This window comes from Antechinus flavipes, chromosome 4 (assembly GCF_016432865.1).
Source record: "Antechinus flavipes isolate AdamAnt ecotype Samford, QLD, Australia chromosome 4, AdamAnt_v2, whole genome shotgun sequence".
In the NCBI taxonomy this organism is placed as follows: Eukaryota; Metazoa; Chordata; class Mammalia; order Dasyuromorphia; family Dasyuridae; genus Antechinus; species Antechinus flavipes.
The window spans coordinates 341,201,075-341,221,875 of NC_067401.1; the positions used below are offsets into that span (position 1 = coordinate 341,201,075).

The 20,801-nt window shown below is 35.1% G+C and overlaps 1 protein-coding gene across 1 annotated transcript in view; it reads right to left on the bottom strand.

The window, feature by feature from the left end:
- Window positions 1–2,763, bottom strand: part of SYNE1 (spectrin repeat containing nuclear envelope protein 1) — a 593,997-nt gene extending 591,234 nt beyond the window's left edge. The window contains exon 1 of the mRNA XM_051997964.1: window positions 2,487–2,763. Coding sequence (XP_051853924.1) covers window positions 2,487–2,556 — 70 coding nt within the window. The 5' untranslated portion in view covers window positions 2,557–2,763. The remainder of the gene's footprint in view (window positions 1–2,486) is intronic.
- Between the last annotated feature and the right edge of the window lie 18,038 nt (window positions 2,764–20,801).

Sequence of the window (20,801 nt, forward strand, 5' to 3'; positions counted from 1 at the left end):
TGAAAACATTATATCCAGTAAAATTAATTATAATATTGAATGAAAAAAATGAACATTGAATGAACTCTCAGATTGTCAGAGTTTTGTCTCAGATAAACATAATTTAAAAGAAAACTAAAAATATGAGTAAACAAATATTAATTTTAAAGGACTCACTAAGGACAAACTATTTTTCATATGTGGAAATGTGAGTCATTTATCTAAGACTGACATTAATAATTGCATAGTCCAAAAGAAAGGTTGGGGTAAAACTGAATATGATGCATCTCTAAAAAGCAAAACTGTCTAGTAAAGATTAAAAATAGTAATTATGTTATGTGAATGAAATTCAAGAGCAAGAACACAGAGGAACTAGATGGAGAAAGAGTGTTAGTAGTTCTAAAAATCTACTTAAATCAGAAAAAGGTTAATGAAAGAACAATGTATATATGTACTAAAAAGGGAATAATCTTCTAAAAAGAAATAAGGGGGGAGAGAGTGAGATAAGGTGGGGTACAGAAGAGTATGTAGATTAACAGGCGTGGGACAAGGTGTGTAGATTGGTGGGGAAGGGATAAAGAAGGAGGGAAAGGATGGCCTAGGATAAGATGGAATACAGAAAAGTTTTTTTTTTTTTTTGGATTAATATATAGATTGATTGTGTAGATTAGTGGGAATAGGATAAAGAAGGAGGGCAAGAGTAGAGGAAGAAAATAAGGGAGGGATCCATGGGGGGAAGATTAATATTTAGGCAAGTTTAGGAATAGAACTAAAGTAGAAGAATCAGTAGGGATAGGAAATAAGAGATACATACAAATATAACAATAATTAGGAGTAGAATTTATTAGAAAAAAATAGGGGTAATAATTGTCGATCTCAGACAAAGTCAAACTTAAAGATTCAATGAAGAGAGAAATCTACATTATATTTCAGCCATATTAATATTGTTTTAGATTCATTTAGATTTAGATTTAGATTTGTATATATATATATATAAATGTGTATGTATATGTAAATATGCATATATATGTAATGTATGTAAATGTGTATATTATGTATGTAGGTACATGTATTGGTGTTTACAGATATATGTATGTGTGATATATGTATGTATGTTAGTGTGTGTATGTGTATAGATAGGTATATGCATGTGGGTGGGTGTGAGTACAGGTATATATATGTGTGTGTATGTATATGTATATGCATACATAAATATATGTGTGTTTAACTGTAGCCTCCATGGCGGAGGTGGGAGGAATTAAAGGAGGGAAAAAAAGTAAAAAGTGTACAACAGAACATAAAAGAAACCCTACAAAAATACAAAAAAAAGATACACAATCATGAATATAATGTCTTCTATTATTATATCTGCTTTCTTGAAATGGAAATTTATTGTTAGATATTTTGAATCCTTCCTGATGTTCTGCTGAGCACATGACAATTTTTTTTTCCTTTTTCTGGCTTTCTTTCTTTTTCTATTTTTTTTTTATTTTTCATTTTAGTTTTAAATAAATAAATTTGAAGACAAATTCTAAAACTTCTTTCAAAAGAAAACAATGATATCATTTTTTTTTTATCCCACCAATATAACTAATATCTGATCCAGGCAGAATATGACCTTCTCTAAGATGACTCTGAATAGCAATTCCAGATTTAGAAACTAGTGATGAAACAAAAAAAAAAAAAAAAAAAAAAAAAAACTTTTATATTCCCAGAGATGGAGATACACACACACACACACACACACACACACACACACACACACACGTATAAAATACATTTTTGGCAATAAGTCAGCATTGCTGCTGTTGTTCATTAGTTTTTCCTTTGAAGTAAAATATAAACACTCTCTCTCTCTCTCAAAAAAAAAAAAACCCACCAGATAATGAGGAATTTCCATATCATGTAGGAAAATATTATGCTAAGTTCATTCACTCAGATTCATTATTTACACAACACTAGTGACTAGTGAACTAACAGCCATTCATAGTGCTTCTTACTGGAATATTCTTACAATTCCACTTCTCTCAGTCTCTCAAGGAAAGTTCTGTCATTTATACAGCTATAATCTAGTATTTTTGCCTGAAGAATATGAATTCATGTTAAAATCCCTCTAATAAAGACTGAAGCACATTCATTTCTGGGATAAGAAAAACACAAACAGAGTCTTTCTCATTCTATTAATAGGGTAGGCAGAAAACTTGTTAAAAAAAAAAGTCAGCTGAAGAAAGAGGCTGTATTGATTTTTTAAAAAATTTCACGAATATGTCTTATCAGATGTGTTTTTTTATTATCTTTATTATATCTTTATTAGTTATTTATATTATACTATTATTTATATCTTTATTTCATTTATCTTTTTTACTAGAAATTTCTAAGGCATGGTTTTTATCAGTTGTTGTTAGTTTCACAAAAAAGAAAAAAATACACACACAAATGGGAAAATAAATGTTTCTAAATGTCACTAAAGCAAACCAGACTTGGCCTCAGAGCCTTCTGGCACTTACCTTGAAGTTTTTGCATTACATTAGCAATGTCCCGAGGAGATCTTGATAGCATTCTGGAGGAAGTAGCCATAGTGCTTCAGTGGTAGGCACCTTCCAGCAAGAGAATACTTCCATGAAATCACAAATCTTGACAGCTGAAGACTCTATGCTGCTCCCATCTAGACAATATTATTTTCTTTTTAGACCTGAGAGGCTATAAATGGGTCCATCCTTAGGTAGTAGTTGATTAGAAGACTACCTTTCAGGATTTAAGCCACTTCTTTTCAGAAGTCCTCTTCTGAATTAGCCTGTCAAAGAGGAAAAGACAGGTTTTATAAGTAATTTGTGGGCTTTTATATGTTTAAAAAAAGATTTAAAAAATAGCTATTCTAACATTTAAAGCCATAAATACACACATTCAATATCCAAGAAAGCATATTATAGTTGAATGCAACTGATACAGAAATTCTATTGAATGTCAACTATTTGAACTATTACACAATCATAAATCTGGCCCACAAACACTATTCTTGTCTTGTTTTTTAAGTTCTTACTAATGTGAACATAATATCATGAGGAACATTGTTGTTTAGCACGCTATTTTGGCATTTTAAAATATACTTTAGATATCTGAAAACTAAAAGAGAAAATAACTGTTTTATTCCAAGCTTTATGTTTAACTTTCATGACAGTTGATATGAAAAAGGAGCATATGGTCTTTATCAAGTGAGGTAAACATTCTGATAACTCTTATCATTTCTTCATTTCTTTATATTCTTAAGTATCTTAGCCCTGCAAATATAAGAGTAACCAGGAATCAAAAAACCTGAGCTTAGATCCCAACTTTGATTCACTATTGTGAGGCTATGAGTAAGGACCTTCACACCTCTGGCCCTCAAATGTATTATCTGCAAATGTGAAAATATTTCACATTTACCTTACAAATTTACAATTTTCAATAAAAGTGATACAGACAGATGACTGACGATTGTAAATAGATAAATAGATGATTGTTAGATGAGAGATAGAAAGAGACACACAGAGAGAGATGGTAGATGATACATGGGTAAACTTTAAAATGCTTTCTTTTTTCATGATTATATTGTCAGAAAATAAGAGCATTATCTTAACTTCTTTTAGCCATTTAATGCATAATCATCCCTAAAGCTTAACAGATATATAACCTTCTCCATGCAGTATCTTTAACCCTTGTTGATTATAGACTTCTCTCCAGATGTTATGCATTTTGTTTTCTATCTTGCTAATCAACTTACATAATATTTTCCCCTTTGAGTCAGAAAGGACTAGGTTTGAATCCTATATCTTCAGTGTATTTTATCTATATTTATCTATAGTAAATTATCATTTGTGACCCCATTCGTCCAATTAACAAACAATTATTTAGACATATCTATATCTATCTATTTATATCTACATATGCATAGCTACCTATGTACTATGTAGTATGTATATACTATGGAACTGCCAAAAAAATCCCTAAAAGTTTCTGCATAAAATATTCTTAGTCAACAAGTATGACTGTTTTTTGCATATCTCAAAATTCAAGTAAAAAAAAGACAGGAGAAAATCAATAACCAAAAAACTTCTCCTAATTCTCTGACATATCATTTATGTATCAAATATACTTTTACAGCAACTTAGCAGTATGAAAACGAACTTAATTTGCTCTATTTCTCCCCCAGGTATCCATTTGTTTTTCATTTCTTCTATATTTCATTATGTCATAAATACCATTTAAAATTTTAAGTCTGGAACCAGTGTGTTTATTATTTGTACAAAGACATCAAAGTAATAATGGAACTTGAATACAATCTTTGTTTAATGCAGGAAAGGTCACTGATAATACAAATTATGTAAAAGCTACTAATTTAATTTAAATTTAAGAATAAATTCTGAAAATCAATGTACTTGAAACATCTAGAAATCTCCCTGATAAAAAGCCATCTTAAGGCAACAAAGGAAGATGTAATGTCAGTTTTTTTCAGAAAAAGATGTCTCTTTCTTTTAAACCCAAGATTGAGGAAAACAAGGTAAGAACTGTAGCCCTAGGAATTCTCGGGATGGCTCTTTAGTAATGACAATGTTTTTCACCCTGGATCATCATGGTATCTGATCCAAAACAGAGCAGACATACATATGGCCATGACTACAAGCATTCCACAATCCACCCCCTCAACATCCCGAGACAAGCATATATAGGTTCTGTCCTTATCATTTAAGCCCCTAAGAGTTCTGTGACTTAATCAATTTGGAAATTATTGTTTTAATATGTTCTCTATCAAAATAATGGGAGAATCATTCTTCATTTACTAATGAAGAAGGTAGGACATAGCTGAGATTGATGCAGATACTAAGAATGTACAGTCCTAAAGCTATAACTTCTGTTGGACTTTTTTCCTTAGCATGACTTATGATTTGATGAGTGATTTCTAACCTGCTCTAACCCATACAATCCATAAAGGAAATTTTTTTCTTTTTTTTTAACAGTTCTCATATTAGAACTTTGTTGTTGTGGTTTTTTTTTAACTCTTTCCCTTCTACTATTCCATCAGTATATTCTGCCAGTTCTTTCCCCACCAAATATAGAAGATGTAAAGATGACACAATTAAGGTTTACTGACTAAAGATGTGACTGGATTTTTTATATTTTCAGAAAAATAATGCATTAAGTCATTTACTTAGATATATATTTTCTGCACATGAGGGACTTTGTCTAAAATCCATTTTTTCTTCATTGAAATATCGGTATAGAATTATAAAACTAAGACAGGTCTTGCTACCTGGCCAAATGGTACAGCAGACAAAGCATCAATTTGGAAATCAAAAAACCTAGGTTAATATTCTGCCTCTAATAGCTCATACTACTCATCTGACGTTTGGAAAGTCACTTAATTTCCCTGGGTTTTCAGTTTTTCATTTGTCCCATATAGTTAATGAGCTATGATTCCTGTGATATAATCTGCCTTTAATATTTAAATCTAGTGTGAGATGTCTATGATCTACAAAACCTATACATATGAATATAAGAATGAGGCCATTAATATATTTTAGGGATAGAGTATGATGGAATCATACTCTTACTATAAAGACCCAAGACCTAGAGACTTTGAAATGATTTGACTTTCAAATGATGCTAAAAATCTCTGCTCAGAGAGAAGAATAAAAGGTTTGGAAATGAGTATCTAAACTATAATCCTTGATAATGTTATGAGACAGGAAATGATTGAAGTTTGAGATTAAAACAAAATGATACTCATATACTAACAAAAGGAAATTTACTTTGCCATGATCTGGAAAAGGATATACAACGTTTCCAGGTAGACACAACCTCCCACCTTATCTCCACTTGGAAATACATCTGGTCAGAAAATGTGTCAACTCACAAAGCAGTGAAACATCTGTCATGTCTGAAAGGCACTGACTCCCCATGTTCTAGACTTTTAATGCCCTTGGTAACCAGAAAGTCACAACCACAGCTCAAGCCTTAATCTGCCAAACCAGTCAAGTCTTGGGAACTGCTCTCCTTCATTTATAGGGAAAAAATATTTTAGCCAACATGATAGTTTCTTTTGGTCACTTTATAAACCATAAAATGCTATATAAATATCCTCTAAAAGTCATTGTTTTTGTGCGAGGTAAACTTCATGGCATTTTTGACAATCTCAAGCTTTTCTTTGTCAAAAATTCCATCTTTTGTATAATATTTCTCAGTGATGTAATATGGCAGACATTGAATAATTCAATTAAATATTCAATCATTTAAAACTGAAAATGATTCAAAAGGCAATGAGAAGAGACATGATAGATATAAGTGGGTTATAGCACATTATCAATGATGACTTATAAATCATAGAGCAAAAATATGAAGATTGTACATACTTAGAAAAGGGGATGAACCAATCACTGCATGGAAATGAGTTATGAAAATGAGCCTATGCTCAATGTTTTCAATGTAATACACTAAAATAACTACAGAGAAAGGCCCTTTAATGTATTGATTAATTGTTTTAGGAAGGATTTATGACATGGAAAAGACTCGGATAAGAATGAAAAGGTAGAATAGATGGTAATGTGTACCAGATCAGGATGTTTCCATAACCCTAAAATCACAGATCAAGCAAAATATGGAACACTTGTGTCCTCACAACACCTTGTATTATACTGGGAACATAACATGTCATGGAAATAATGAATGTAACTGAACTAAACTGTTCTGGAATCTCATTTTTAATGTGTGGGGAGAATGGAAGGAACTACTGTATGATATAAATTAGAGAACTAGAATGAAAATTAGGAAATAACATAAGGAAACAAGTAAAAGGAAAATAATACCCATAAACTTCTTCAACAAAAGGCAGTTTGTAAGTATATCACAGAATCAAAGCTGAAGGGATTTCAAAAGCCAATAATTCCAATCCATACATTCTTCCACACATCTCACTAGTAAAATATATAGAAAATTAACTCAAATTTATAAGAATTCAAGCCATTCTCCAATTGATAAATGGTTAAATGACATGAACACAATTTTCAAATGAAGAAATTAAAACCATTTCTAGTCATATAAAAAGGTGCTCTAAATCACTATTGATCAGAGAAATGCAAATTAAGACAACTCTGAGGTACCACTACAGACTGGCTTTCAGACTGGCTAAGATGACAGGAAAAGAATGACGAATGTTGGAGGGATGTGGGAAAACTGAGACATTAATACATTGTTGGTGGAATTGTGAAATGATCCAACCATTCTGGAGAGCAATTTGAAACTATGCCCAAAGAGCCATCAAAATGTGCATATTCTTTGACCCAGCAGTGTTTCTACTGCGCTTATAACCAAAGAGATCTTAAAGGAGGAAAAGGGACCCACATGTGCAAAAATTATTTGTGGCAGTCCTTTTTGTATCAAGAAACTGGAAATAGAATGGATGACCATCAGTTGGAGAATGGCTAAATAAGTTATGGTATATTAATGTTATGAAATACTATTGTTCTATAAGAAATGATCAGCAGGATGATTTCAGAAAGGCCTGGAGAGACTTACATGAACTGAAGCTAAGTGAAATGAAAGAACCAGCAAATCATTTTACACAGTCACAGCAAGATTTTATAATGTTCAATTCTGATGGACATAGCTCTTTTCAACAATGAGATAACTGAGGCCAGTTCCAATGATCTTGTGATGAAGAGAGCCATCTACACCCAGAGAGAGAACTATGGGAATTGAATGTGGATCACACTCTTTTTGTTGTTGTTTGCTTGCATTGTATTTTCTTTCTCATTTTTTCTTTTTTGATTTGCTGTTTCTTGAGCAGCAAGAAAATTGTTTAAATATATATGCATATAGTGGATTTAAATATGTTTTTACATATATTGTATTTAACATATATTGGATTACTTGCTATGAGGGGGGGATTGGAACACAGGGCTGTGTAAGGGTTATTGATGAAAAATTATCCATGCATTTGTCTTGAAAATAAAAAGCTTTTGGCTCAGTGGTTATTATACCAGTCCTGAAGTAAGGAGTACCTGAGTTCAACTCTGGCCTCAGACATTTAACACTCCTAGCTGTGTGACCCTGGCATGTCACTTAACCAATTGCCTCAGGGGGGAAAAAAAGAAAGAAAATAAAAAGTTTTAATAAAAAAAAATCTCTATTAAGGAAAAAAACCATTTACCTTTGGACAAAACCTATTTCACTGGGGTAGATCACTGGAGTAGGTGACCCAGTGGATAGTGCACTGGGCCTAGAGTAAGGAACACCAGAGTTTAAATTTGGCATCAGACACTTACTAGCTGTGTGATGCTGGGAAGTCATTTTCATGACATTATTTTAATCCATTAGAAAAGGAAATGGGTGAGTAATCCCATATCTTTGCTAAGAAAATCCCAAAAGAAGTCAGGAAGAATCCAACATGATTGAAACAATCAAAACTCATTCTATACCTGTCCCACAAAATGAAAAGGGATGACAAGGTCTTATGCATGAATCAGAGACTCTATTTTGAAGACATGTAAAATTTTAAATTTTCTACATGATCAGAACAAGATTTCTCTGATATGGAGCATGTAGATGGTGAGGAACAAGAAGTATAATTGGTATGGTACCACACTTTCCATGTAGCAAACTTGTATCCTCCTTTAATATGAATTTATTTATATTTAGAGATATAACTTGTTCAAAAATGCATCCAATTAATTCAGAATCACAGCATGTTAAAGTTGCTCTAAATCCTATGATCCAAAGGGTTAGGGTTAGTTATAGTTATAGTATAACTTTTCATTTTATTAAGAAAATTAAAGCCCAGAGAACTTCCCTATGGAAGATTCCTGCCATCTTTTTCATCACATTGATTTGCAACTTCAGTATCATCTCAACTTCTTATTCTCCTTCAACCCACAAATCCAATCTGCTGACTTTTCTTACTATCTCTTCAACATTGCTCCAATAGTTCTCATCCTCTCCACTTACACAGATACCATCTTAGTCTTTCTCTTGAACTACAATAGCCTCCTAATTAATCTCCTTGCCACAAGTCCTTACACTACAATTCTTTTTCTACAATGTTTCAAAAGTGGTTTTCCTAAAGTGATGGTTGACTGCATCATCCTCCCCTCCCTACCACACTCAATAAACCCTCATGACTTTCTATGACCTGTACTATCAAATATAAATTCTACTGTTTGATATGTAAATCTCTTCATATCCAGGTCCCATTCTACTGATCCAGACTTATTAACCATTCTTCCCCTATACATTCTACAATCCAGTCATATCAGCTTTTTTGCAGTTCTTCACCTATAAGATTTCATCTGTCCATAAACCATTGCCAAAGCAAAGGTTATCCAAGCAGCCTAGAGTGCTCATTTCCACCTCTTAGAACCCAAGACTCAACTCAAAGATCATTTTTCATAGTGGACCTTTCTTACTCTCCCTCCCCTATTTGATGGTGCCATCTTCTCTAAAGTTACTTCATATCTTCTTAATATGTGTTTTATATACATCTGCAATACGTGCATCCAACATTAGAACCTAAGCTCCTTGAGGGACTGTTTAATGTTCATCTTTATATTCTTAGTACCTAGCCTAATGTCTGGAACATAAGAGTTCAATAAATGCTTATTGATGGAAATGAGTTGTATAGGATCACACAAGTGATGAATTGGACAACTAGAAGTTCTAAATTCAATCCTTTTTTCAACATCCCATGAGTGGACTAATTCCCAAATGATGATTCTTCTCAGTTATGTTAATAAGGATGAAGACCTATTAAACAGAAGAGAAGGAGTTAAGACAATTTTTCCACCAACTTTTTCCAAAGCCTCAAGCCCAGAGGACCCTCAAGCTTCATCTTCTGCTTCAACACTATAGTTTCCTTTCTTTGCTTCCTAGCATGGGCATTAATCTCCTACTTACCAAATTACTAAACTGTTTTGAAATATAACTTCAATTTTTAAAAAATGAAGTTTGAAGACCCAAGAAGCAACAGCTGAATACTTTAGACCACACAGCAGAACATCTAACCAAAGACAAGTAAACTAACATGTGGTTACTAGGTAAAGATTCAAAACCGAAAACAGCAATAAGTTTTAATGATTAATATATCTATACAAATGTCATTCATTAATAGACTAGATAATGACATCTCATTTTTTTATCTAAAATTTTTAAACAATAATCCCAATTTCTTCACTCATTAAGATCTGTTGGGATTCAAAAACGTAAAAAATAAAATTTTGATTTGAGTTTTCTTTCATCCTTTTTTCCTATATACCTACTGGTAAAAGATGTAATTAGCAACCTGTGATATAGCCAAAAGGCAAATGAAAGAAAGGATGAAAAGGAGGAGCAAAGTATTTGGGTATTCAGCTTCTGCATCATCATTACCAAAAAAAAAAAAAAATGTGTTGGGTACCTAGTGGGTGGGTAGCAGAGTTTTGAATTCTGCCCATACCCAGCAAGGGCAGGAAGATGAAAGCATAATGAACATCTGATGTACATATTCTCTAAACAAAAGACAGACTAACCAGTTGATTAGTGTAAAAAGAAATTTAGGTCATGATTCAGTGTGATCAAGTGGATTAGCAGTTCTCTAATTTAAAAAAAAAAGGTTATCAATTACCTTTCTCTTAAAGACTTACATTTTTAAAAGTAATAAACACACTTAAGAACTAAAAACAAACAAAAATCCAAATAAATATAATCTTTCAAATCTAGTTAGACTATACCAAATGGAAAACCACAGTTAAAAAAAGGGGGGGGGGGAATGGGTGGAGCTAGGATTTCCTTAAATCTCACATCATCTGCCTAGTTTCTCACTTAGCCTTAATCACTGAATGGAAATTAACTCAGTCAAACTGAGACCTCACAAACATGATAGTTTAAAAAGACAAGGCCTCCCCCTGTATTCAAGGCCATCTCCTGCCATCCTGATCTCTATCTGGCCACTGGACCCAGATGGTTCCAGAGAAGAGAAAGTGGGGCTGATGACTTTGCACAGTCCTATCTCACAAATCCAATGGAATCACCTGCTTGAGGTCATAGTATTCTTTGAGAAGGAAGGACAAACAACAACTTGCCATATATAATGGGTCTATAGGGTGAGGCCAACCTTGGCTAAAGCTGGAGTGGAAGAAAAATGGAATTACTTTGCCCACTTATGTATTTCTCACACATCCTCTTCCAATTAGAGACCATTACCATTCCAAGAAGCTGTCTGGCAAATGATCATCATATTGAAGGCTATTGTGCAGCATATTCTGCACTAGTATGACAAGTATTTTTCAAAGATTTTTAAGCTTAAGGCAATTTTATATCTCCCCAACCACCACCCTACAGAAAAGTAACATCACAAACCAAGCAGAGAAGAATTTCTCTGTAAGGGAGAGAAAATGTTGAGTAGAGGTAACTCAATTTTGAGAAAATTGTTATTTGGAAAGGATAAAAGTGAGGCAAATACAATGGCCCAGGGGGTGAAAGTTTTTAAAAAAAAAATAGTAGCAGTATTCTGGAACAGCCTGAAAATGGCTCCTGCCCTTTAACATGAACATATTTTAAGTTTACAGTTTAAGTTAGCATTAGTTCTAAATCTACCTCAAAGTAGTTGAACAGGTGGTGAAGAGAGGAAGAAACAGCATGCTGTTCCTGGGGTGTCAAAACATTCTAAGCAATACATCCCATGCATTTCTCTCGAAAGGCCTGATCCAAGAATTTTCATGACTCACATCTAACTCACACATAATGCAGCTTTTCTATACATTTTCGACCCTGGTTTCATTGCCTATCATTACATTGATATGGCTGACCTTCCGGCTGAAAATGCTTTGAAAGTATGATAATAAAATTAGGGGAGTACTGATATTTTTAATTCAGGGAATAGTACCTCTCCCCCTCCCCCCAGGTATACACACACACACACACACACGGATGATAAGACTGGCCTAGAGAGTATACTCCTCAAAAAGCCTGTCCAAATTACCTACCAGTGGCCTGAGTCTATCTGTCACATCCCCTGAAAACCCCGTTACACCAATGTAGTCATAGGCAGCTTTCTCCTAAGTTCTCTAGCTTTTCTGGCTGCTTTCTGCTTCCTTTGCGTTACTTGACTGTCCTTTGCAGTGAGTGCACCAACCCTCTCTGAATCGCCATTCCACCCCGTACCCTGGGTAACGATGTGAGTCGGAAACGAATCTTCCACCAAGCTGGCTGAAAGTTATTTTGCCCTCTAGTGCAGCCAGCGCTAGTGCAATGATCCGGTGACAGGCAGGCGAATGTGATGGGTCCAGCACCGTACACAATTCTTGCTTTGCTACCTACCTATTTCCCCTTCTCCAATCCTTCCTAAAATAGCACGGGAGGGGGAGGAAGGGAGGCTCCAAGAATCTGTCTGACGCCCTATAGCTCCGATCAGATAGTAACAGCCACCCTCACAATGACAGGGGAGTGTTGGTGGAGAAAGCCCTTTGCTTCTCTCTGCATCATCAGAACATGGCTTGATGATGTGCAATGGGCGGAAATGACAATATAGAAAGAGGGCGAAATTCACAGAAGCCTCCTGGTACAGGATTGCAACGAGAACCTCCCACCCACCCCCTCTTCTTCTCTGCCCCTACCTCGGCTGGGCAGGACCCTAGAGTGCAATGCACAAACTTGCCAGAGACGTGTCCTCGTTTTTGCTTGTTTTTACCTTATTCCTAAAACGACTGGCTCGTTTTGCTCCACCGTTGCCAAGAGCAGTGGTTGAAAAATCTCCTTGGCTTTGCTTCTCCCGGGCTCTGCGGGAAATGCCCAAGAGCTCGCTCTGTGCCTGGCATTCGTGCTCTCCTCTCAAATTCTGTTCTTTTCCAACACCAATACCCCCACCCCCTTCTTACCTCTCTCCCTATCTCTTTGCGAAGACTCTGGTGCTGACGGCAAGGTTTGGCCGCCCTGGTTACCGGGTACAACAATCCCACCCTGGCTCCATCCGTGCAGACTGATACACATAAGCGCGTACACACAACACATACGCACGCACACTCACTACTGCACCTAGCAGCGCCGGAATCTCGTTCCCTCCCTCTAGCAATCGGATCCCTAGCCGGCCCTGCTGGCCAGCGTCTTCCCCTTCCTTCCCCCCAGCGTCAAACCTGAGCTTGCTTTCTCACCTCTCCCGTGGGCTGGTCCGGAAGAGGCAAAGGAAAACTCCAATGCCAGGGTCACTCACTAACCCCTTTCCTTCCCACCCTTCCTCCGTAGGCTCAGCTTGGACATCCTAGCTATCATCTGCTATCCGGAGGATCCACTGGCCCCCTTGATGAGCAGGGGCGGGGACAAGGGAGGTTAGCTACGCAAAGGGTTTTCCCTTTTAGCTGAAATACACACAACCTTGTCTGCACCCTGGCGGTGTTTTTCTGAAGCAGCTTAGCTGATATGGGTCCTTCGCTCTCTCGCTACGCCCTCCCAAGCACTCCGGACTTGCCTGCTGAGGTTGAGGGCGGGGCGGAAATGTCAGTGAGAGATGCTGTCTCTGCTCCACCGCAGCTGTGGGCTATCTCAGATCTCTTGGTTTGGCCTGGTCTGCTGTCCGCCAGCCGCTCAGATCCAAGCCTCCTGCAGGGATCCCGGGAGCAAAGAGGTGGCCCCTCAGTGCACCACTCCACTAACCCTCTGCACAATTTAAATTGAGTTCGTAATAAAGGTGCACACGGATTGTGCTGATGGAAGTTAGCAGTCACTAATTTAACCATCTGTTTTGTGACCCAGGTCAAACAGTAAACGCTAAAACTGAAGGTGAAAAGCTGCATGTCAGTAATTAAACTGACAGATTCCCAAACCCTTTGTTTCATTAGTCATACTCTGGTTAATTTTTCAATCTGTTGCTGTCTTTACATAAGCTACAGTAATGACCCACTTTGCTGATATACTAAAAGTTTGATGATTTAAGGGAATAGAAAATGCATTTTATGGAGTAATGTTAAGAGGTCTGGCTTCAGAATCAGGAAGAAACAGATTTAAAACCTGCCTCGGGAATATAACTGCCTGTGTGACCTTTTAACTATTCATTGACTCAGGTTATTCTCTAAAATTAAAGTAAAAGAAAAGAAAAACAAGAGAAGCTTGTTTATATAGGTCCATATGCATTCCAAATCATAGACCTGCTTGCCCTCCCAAAGAAAAAAGAATCCTTGACTTGGGGTCAGAACATTGGATTTGCATCCCAGGCCTTGCACTGAAGAACTTCTCTGAGTCTCAGTTTCCTTATTTGTAAATTTAGATTAGGTGATTACTAAAGTTTTTCCCCACAGTTCTGACTTTCTATGACAACATAGAAAACAATTCCAATTCCTGGCAACCCTGGCACAAATAATCCTGCCAATAACTGTGATAAACTCAATGACCAATTCTCCCTACTGAAAGGTTTTCAAATATTCTGCCTTTACCAACCAAATCAAAAAGTCATTTCCTATTTGTAAATTGAAATGCTCAATATTAGGAAAAGTTTCAAGGTAGATAAAAGTTGAATTTGGCACTCAATCCATCTTTTCCACATCCTTAATTGGGAAATCCAATGGCATTCCCACATGCTTCTTTAAGTATCTGTTGTCTTCATATCCTTATCTCACAATATGATCCTAGAAAAGATTTTGCTTAATTGATTCACATTACACATTAACAAAACAAAATTCACATGAATATACTTATATGGCTTTTTGAACTCATTGATTTGTAAATTTCTGTTAATGATGACAATTATAACTCATCAAAGCCAACATATAAAGTATTGTCCATTTCTTCACCAATTCCTAATGGAGGCCCATCCTATGTATTAGAGGCGTTTCTCAATTTTTCCTAATCTTGTAAAGGCACCAGCAAAGACAGTAAATCTGGTTGCCCAATTGTCATCTTTGCTTACTCTTGCTTGCTACATGACCAACCAATTTTCAATTCTTTGAAAGGATCTTTTATTTTGTCCTTCAGAATTTTTCATTGGTTATATGTTGCAACCTGCTCACCTTAATGCATCACCTGATGATCAAATGTACCATAAAATGTTTCTTTTTTATCTTTTGTTATACAATAACACCTACTCTGTCAACCCCTTTCCTTACTTCACCAAGGTTTATCTCTGAGATACCCTCTCTGATGACAGCCACTTCTTTGTTTTTGCTTTATTTATAGCAAAATGACAAGATAAATGTGATTTAGCTCTCCATCCATATGTCAATTCATTGGCCAAAGGACAAAGTGCTCACATTTAGAATACTGTTTCTCAGTCATTCAGTTGTATCTGACTCTTCATGATCACATGGACTTTACCACAAAATTTTCTTGGCAAAGATGTTGGAGTGGTTTGCCATTTCCTTCAGGGTCAGCTAGTAAGCACCTGAGGCAGGGTTGAATTTAGTTTTAGATTTCCTGACTCCAGACTCCAGACTTTATCTACTGTACCTCCTAGTTGCCCTACACACATTTAGAATATCCAGAGTCAATAAAGACTTATGTGTCATCCAAAAACTGATTCTGGACACCTTCTCCCTTTTCTGCCTTTCTGCCATAACTGTTGTAGTTTTAGAAGGGGAATACACAGGATTAAAGACCATTATAAATAGATAGATAGATAAAGTTTGTGTGTATAGATACAATACATAAAGGTATATGTATGTATGGATATATTATGTATAGATCACCATGGTAAAAAGAAAAAAAAATCATTGTCAAGAACTTCCTTACCTAGGATAATCTTCAGAAAAGAGACTTAACAAATGCCCAGGATAGCAGCATGATAAAAATCTAACAGTTTTTGCTCTACTGGCAAAACATTGAAAACCTAGATTGCCATGCCATGCCTTGTACCTTCTGCTCCTCTCCCTTGATACTTCTGTTACATTTTAAAGCTTTAACTTAATAATCAGATAAACCTAATTAATATATACTATTATATACTAGTTCAAACTAATGATACTAATATAACAATGTATCTTATAGTTAATGCTACATTTTGACTCTTCTATCTTCAAATACCTTAATCCAATAGAGAAACTCCAATGAATTGAATTTCATTTCTTTGACAAGTGAGATAAAACACAATAAGTTAGAAAGTAAGCAAGGATAAGGATACTGGAAGAATCAAATCCAGGAAGGTCTAGTTGCACAGAAGGACCCAGAATATACAAGTATCTATATAGGTTTGGGGGTTAAATCCAGTGAAATCAGCTGTGGCTAGATAAACAGGGAGGTTTCAGAGCCAAAGAAGCTACCAAGAGCAATAATTGAACATAGATTATTTTTAAATTTACATTAGACATTTTTTGTCATCTGCTCTATTGTAAATACTGTCTGTTACCTATGAGTCACCCTGTAAATTCACCTAATTTGTTAACGTCACAGATGGGAATATGGAATATGTTCTGGATTTGTGGTTGGAAGTTTAAATTCTGCATCTGTTTTTCAGTACCTGTATGATCTTGGGACAAATTACTTAAACTTCTGGGTTTCAGTTTCCTCATTTGGAAATAGAGACAGACAGACAGATAGACAGAGGCAGACAGAGAAACAGAGAGACAGAAAAATAGAGAGAGACAAAGACAGAGAGACAGAGCAGAGACAGAGAGATAAAGGAAAAGAAACAGAGAGAAAGAGGAACTAGATGATCTCTAAGGTCTCTTCTCTAACTTATGATCCTATAATATGCATTTGTAAGACCACTTTATTTTGTAGTTAATTTTTGTGTACATTCTAATTTTAAATTAATAAGAATGCTACTGGGAAAAAAGGGTAGAAAACCTTCTCCAAAGCATCCCTGAACATATCAACTTTGTAACTTTGGATAAGCTGTTTTGTTTTTTTTCTTCATCTTGGAATGGTATTATTCCCCAACTCTACCTGGCAAAATCTTACTTTCTTTCAGTTATTATGTATTTTTTGCTCTCATTTTTTAATATAGAATACTGATAGAGCAGCTAGATGACTCACTGGATAGAATACTCACTCTAGAGTCAAGAGGACCAGAGTTCAAATCTTCCCCACTTGACATTCCTAGCTTGACCTTGAGCAAGTCACTTAATCCCAACTGTCTCATAAAAACAATAACAACAAAAAATATTAATAGAAATGATCATGATTTATCTTCATTTTATATTTAATATTTTGGGACTATTGTACAAATGAATACAATGGCTGCCTTCTATAATTGGATAAGAGCATTAGGATGTGAACTTATCTTTTACAGATTTAGTGAAAGTATCTTCTGGTCAACTCAAGTGAGAGTCAGTATGGCAAGGTTATATGAACCTTGTCCTATTTCTATTTGAAATTTTGAGGAAAGTTTGTTTGTTGTATTCTAATTCTATTTTAAGACCTATAGTTATAATATAAAGATTTGTTGTCTGCTAATAAAAGAAAGTGAACTTCTGGTATAAAATTCTAGCCATCTAATCTTGTCATTGTAGTTATCCAATAAATACTAAAATATTTTGCAGCCCATAGTATACATAGTATAGTTTACACTTAACTCCCAAAACTCCATCAATCTAGGAATACAGCATTCTTTTCAAAATTTCTGATGATAATGAATTGATCCTGGACTACTATCATAAATTTCAGTATCTATAAACAGATTCAGCCATTCCTTCCTTCTTTCTTCCTTCCTCATTCTCACCTTCCTTTCTTCTACCTTCCACTCTCCCTCCTTTTCTCCCTTCTTCCCTCTTTCCACCCTGCCTTTTTCCCTTCTTCTTTCCTTCCCTCCCTCCTTTCCTCACCTTTCCTTCCTCTTTCCTTCCTTCTTTCCTTCCTTCCTTTCTTCTTTTCTTCCCTCCCTCTTTCCTTCCTTTCCTTTCCTTTCCTTTTTCCTTTTAAACTCCATTTCTTCCATTTTTTTGTAAGTAGGTCTCTCCATCTCACCCAGGCTGGAAGGGCACTGACCTTTCAAAAACACAATCATAATAATAATTAGCATGGGGAATATACTCCATTCCTTTTTAAAGTTTGCTCCTCCTTAGGAAGACTGGTAGTACCCTACTCCCAGAAGCTTGCAATATCAATGCTAGATTTAGTTTGGACATCCCACTGGATTTGCTCTCTTCAGCTAGAATCTCTAAACTCAAACCATACAACAGCTTCATCCTTCCCAAGTAACTGGGATTACAGAAATGCACTAATACACCAGGCTATATTAGCCATTTGTTAAATATCCTTTTAATATTCTACAAGTCGTTTCATTCAAGTACATGTTGACCAAGGACATGTTTTTGATTTCACTCTTGAATTTTATCTACTTCATAAACTCTATCCAAAGGCAAACCACTTTCAGTAACATTTGATAGATCCAGTGGGAAATACTTGTTATTAAGCTTTACAAATTTCTTTGTGTTATACGGTCCATTTATTCTAAAAATATTTTTGTCAAATTTTTTAACCTGTTAATCATGTTGTCTGAAAAAATCTATTTTAATAAATTTAACTTCCAAAACTTTAGGAAACTTATACTTTTCAAGTTCAAATTATATTTTGATATTGTTGAAGAAAGTTTCCATAAAACGAAGTAATTGTTTAATGTATATTTCAAAGGAGCAACACAACTAGATGTCATCTCTGTATATCAAATGATTAGTAAAATGTTTTGATTGTTATCTCATTGAAAAACATCAAATTTTATATAATTTTTTTACATTACTCTGTTGATAGTATATTTTAAATAGTAAAGAGTTTTCCATGTGAGCATCATAAATATTCTAGTATTCTCACTATCCTTGAATCTATTTAATGTATGTGTAGTTCATGATTAAGTCATTGATGTAAAATAACTGAGTCAAAGGCTTTGTAAAATTAAAGCTTGATTTATAGAAGAAATAAAGATGGAAGAGTAGCAGAAAGCAATATAGGATATGCTCCCCCTCCCAACAAACCTGATCTATAAAGGATCTTTTAAAAAGATGGAATTTTGAGTGAAAAATTCAAGGGGAAAAATGACAGTTATTTTTGCTACTCCAGTTGACTTGGGGAGATAGGGAGGTTTGCAGACACTGAAGACAGGGTCTGGCTCAGAGCATTGTGCAGAGCATTCCATCACCCAAAGGGGGTTGGCTAAAGGAAAGCTGGAACTAGATAATAGGGCAGGAAGTACTAGAATAGGAAGAGGTCCTCGGAGATCCCTAAACTAGCACACAATATAGGAATGGTGCCATTCTGATAACTCTGTTGCTCATTACCCAGTTCTAACTCACAGATTCAGGATACACTAAGAAGAGAATCTCTATAAGGGGTAGCAAAGAGAGGCAGCCATGGTCATGAAGCTTATCTGTGTACAGAGGGAGGAAGAAACAGTAGCTATGTACCTCTACTCCCAGGAGCAGAGTCAACACTGTCTTCTAGCCTCCAACTTTGGTTATAGTCTGAAATAGAATAACTAGGATAGGAAGAACAGACCAAAGAGCCTGCAGTTCATTTAATCAGAACCTGCAGAGTTGCCCTATGGGCTAACAGTGCATGAGTCCATCAATACTTTATTCAAACTTATAGGCAGAAAGATGCTGACAGGGATACTGATTGAACCTCTCATGGGTCAGGAACTTGCAGAGTTCATGCCAGGATGGCAATGAATATACTTCATTCAAAATCACATCTATTTGGGAACAGTGAAATCTTGCAGATAACTCCTCCCTTAGCTATATTCATTCAATATCCCAAGAAAGCAGCAGCAGAATTGAATACAGAAACACAGTTCAAATATTTTTTGCCCTCTCCACATAAGTGATTAGCACCTAGGGCTAACTTAAAGTTTAAAGTTAAGAAGTAGACTAGCTAGATGAGCAAACAAATACTATCATAAAGTGCTAATATGGCAACAGGAAAGCTGGCACAGAAATTTAAAGGAAGAAAATGACCACCAAACAATTATAAGCAGAGTCAAACAAAAATTCAGTTTGAACACAAATTCAATCAAAATTTATGAAAGAGATAAAGCACCAGGTAAAACAGAGATTAAAGTATTAAAAAAAAAACCCTTTTTTAAGGTATTAAGTATTAAAAACCAAATAAGAGTAGGGGGAAAGTGGGAAGATAAATGAGAGCCATGTGAAAAGCTAAGAAAAGAACATTAACAACTTAAAACAAGGGGTATAAAATCTTACCTAAAATCCCTTAAAATTAGAATTGACGAAATAGGAGCTTTACTTTACAAGACACTAAGAAATATTTTAAAGGATAAAAAAGAAAAGAAAAAGAAAAATATAAGGTAATATATTATAAAAATAAGCAACCTAAAAAAATTGAGAAAAGATAATTTAAAAATCATTGGACATGTGAAAGCCATGAGCAAAAAAGAAATCTTAGAAGTGATATTTCAAGAAATCAGGAAATTTTCCAGATCTGTTCCGTTAGAATCAGGGACAAAGCAGGAATTGTGAGAATCCACTAGTCACATCCTGAAAAAAAAAAAAAGAGCCAAATGAAAACACTCAGAAATTTGATAGCTAAAATTCAGTATCCTCAGATTGAGGAAATAATACTTCAAGTAAGCATAAATAAAGAATTTATATGGAGTCAGATGAAATCACACAAGTTTTAACTGCCACCACTACAAATGACCTGAGAGCTTGAAAAAGTATGTTCCAGAAGATGAAAGATCAAAGGTGACAATTCAGAATAGCTTACCCCTAAAATCTATTTTACATGAGAAAAAAAAAAAGTGGAGCTTTAGTGAAATAGAGAATTCTTGATGAAAAACTTGAACTTAAGATGAAAAAAAAAAAAGAAAACTAATGATAAATATCAAAAATGGATAAAAAAGAGGTGAACTCATAATGAAAGAGGAAAAAAAGAAATTAATAAGAATG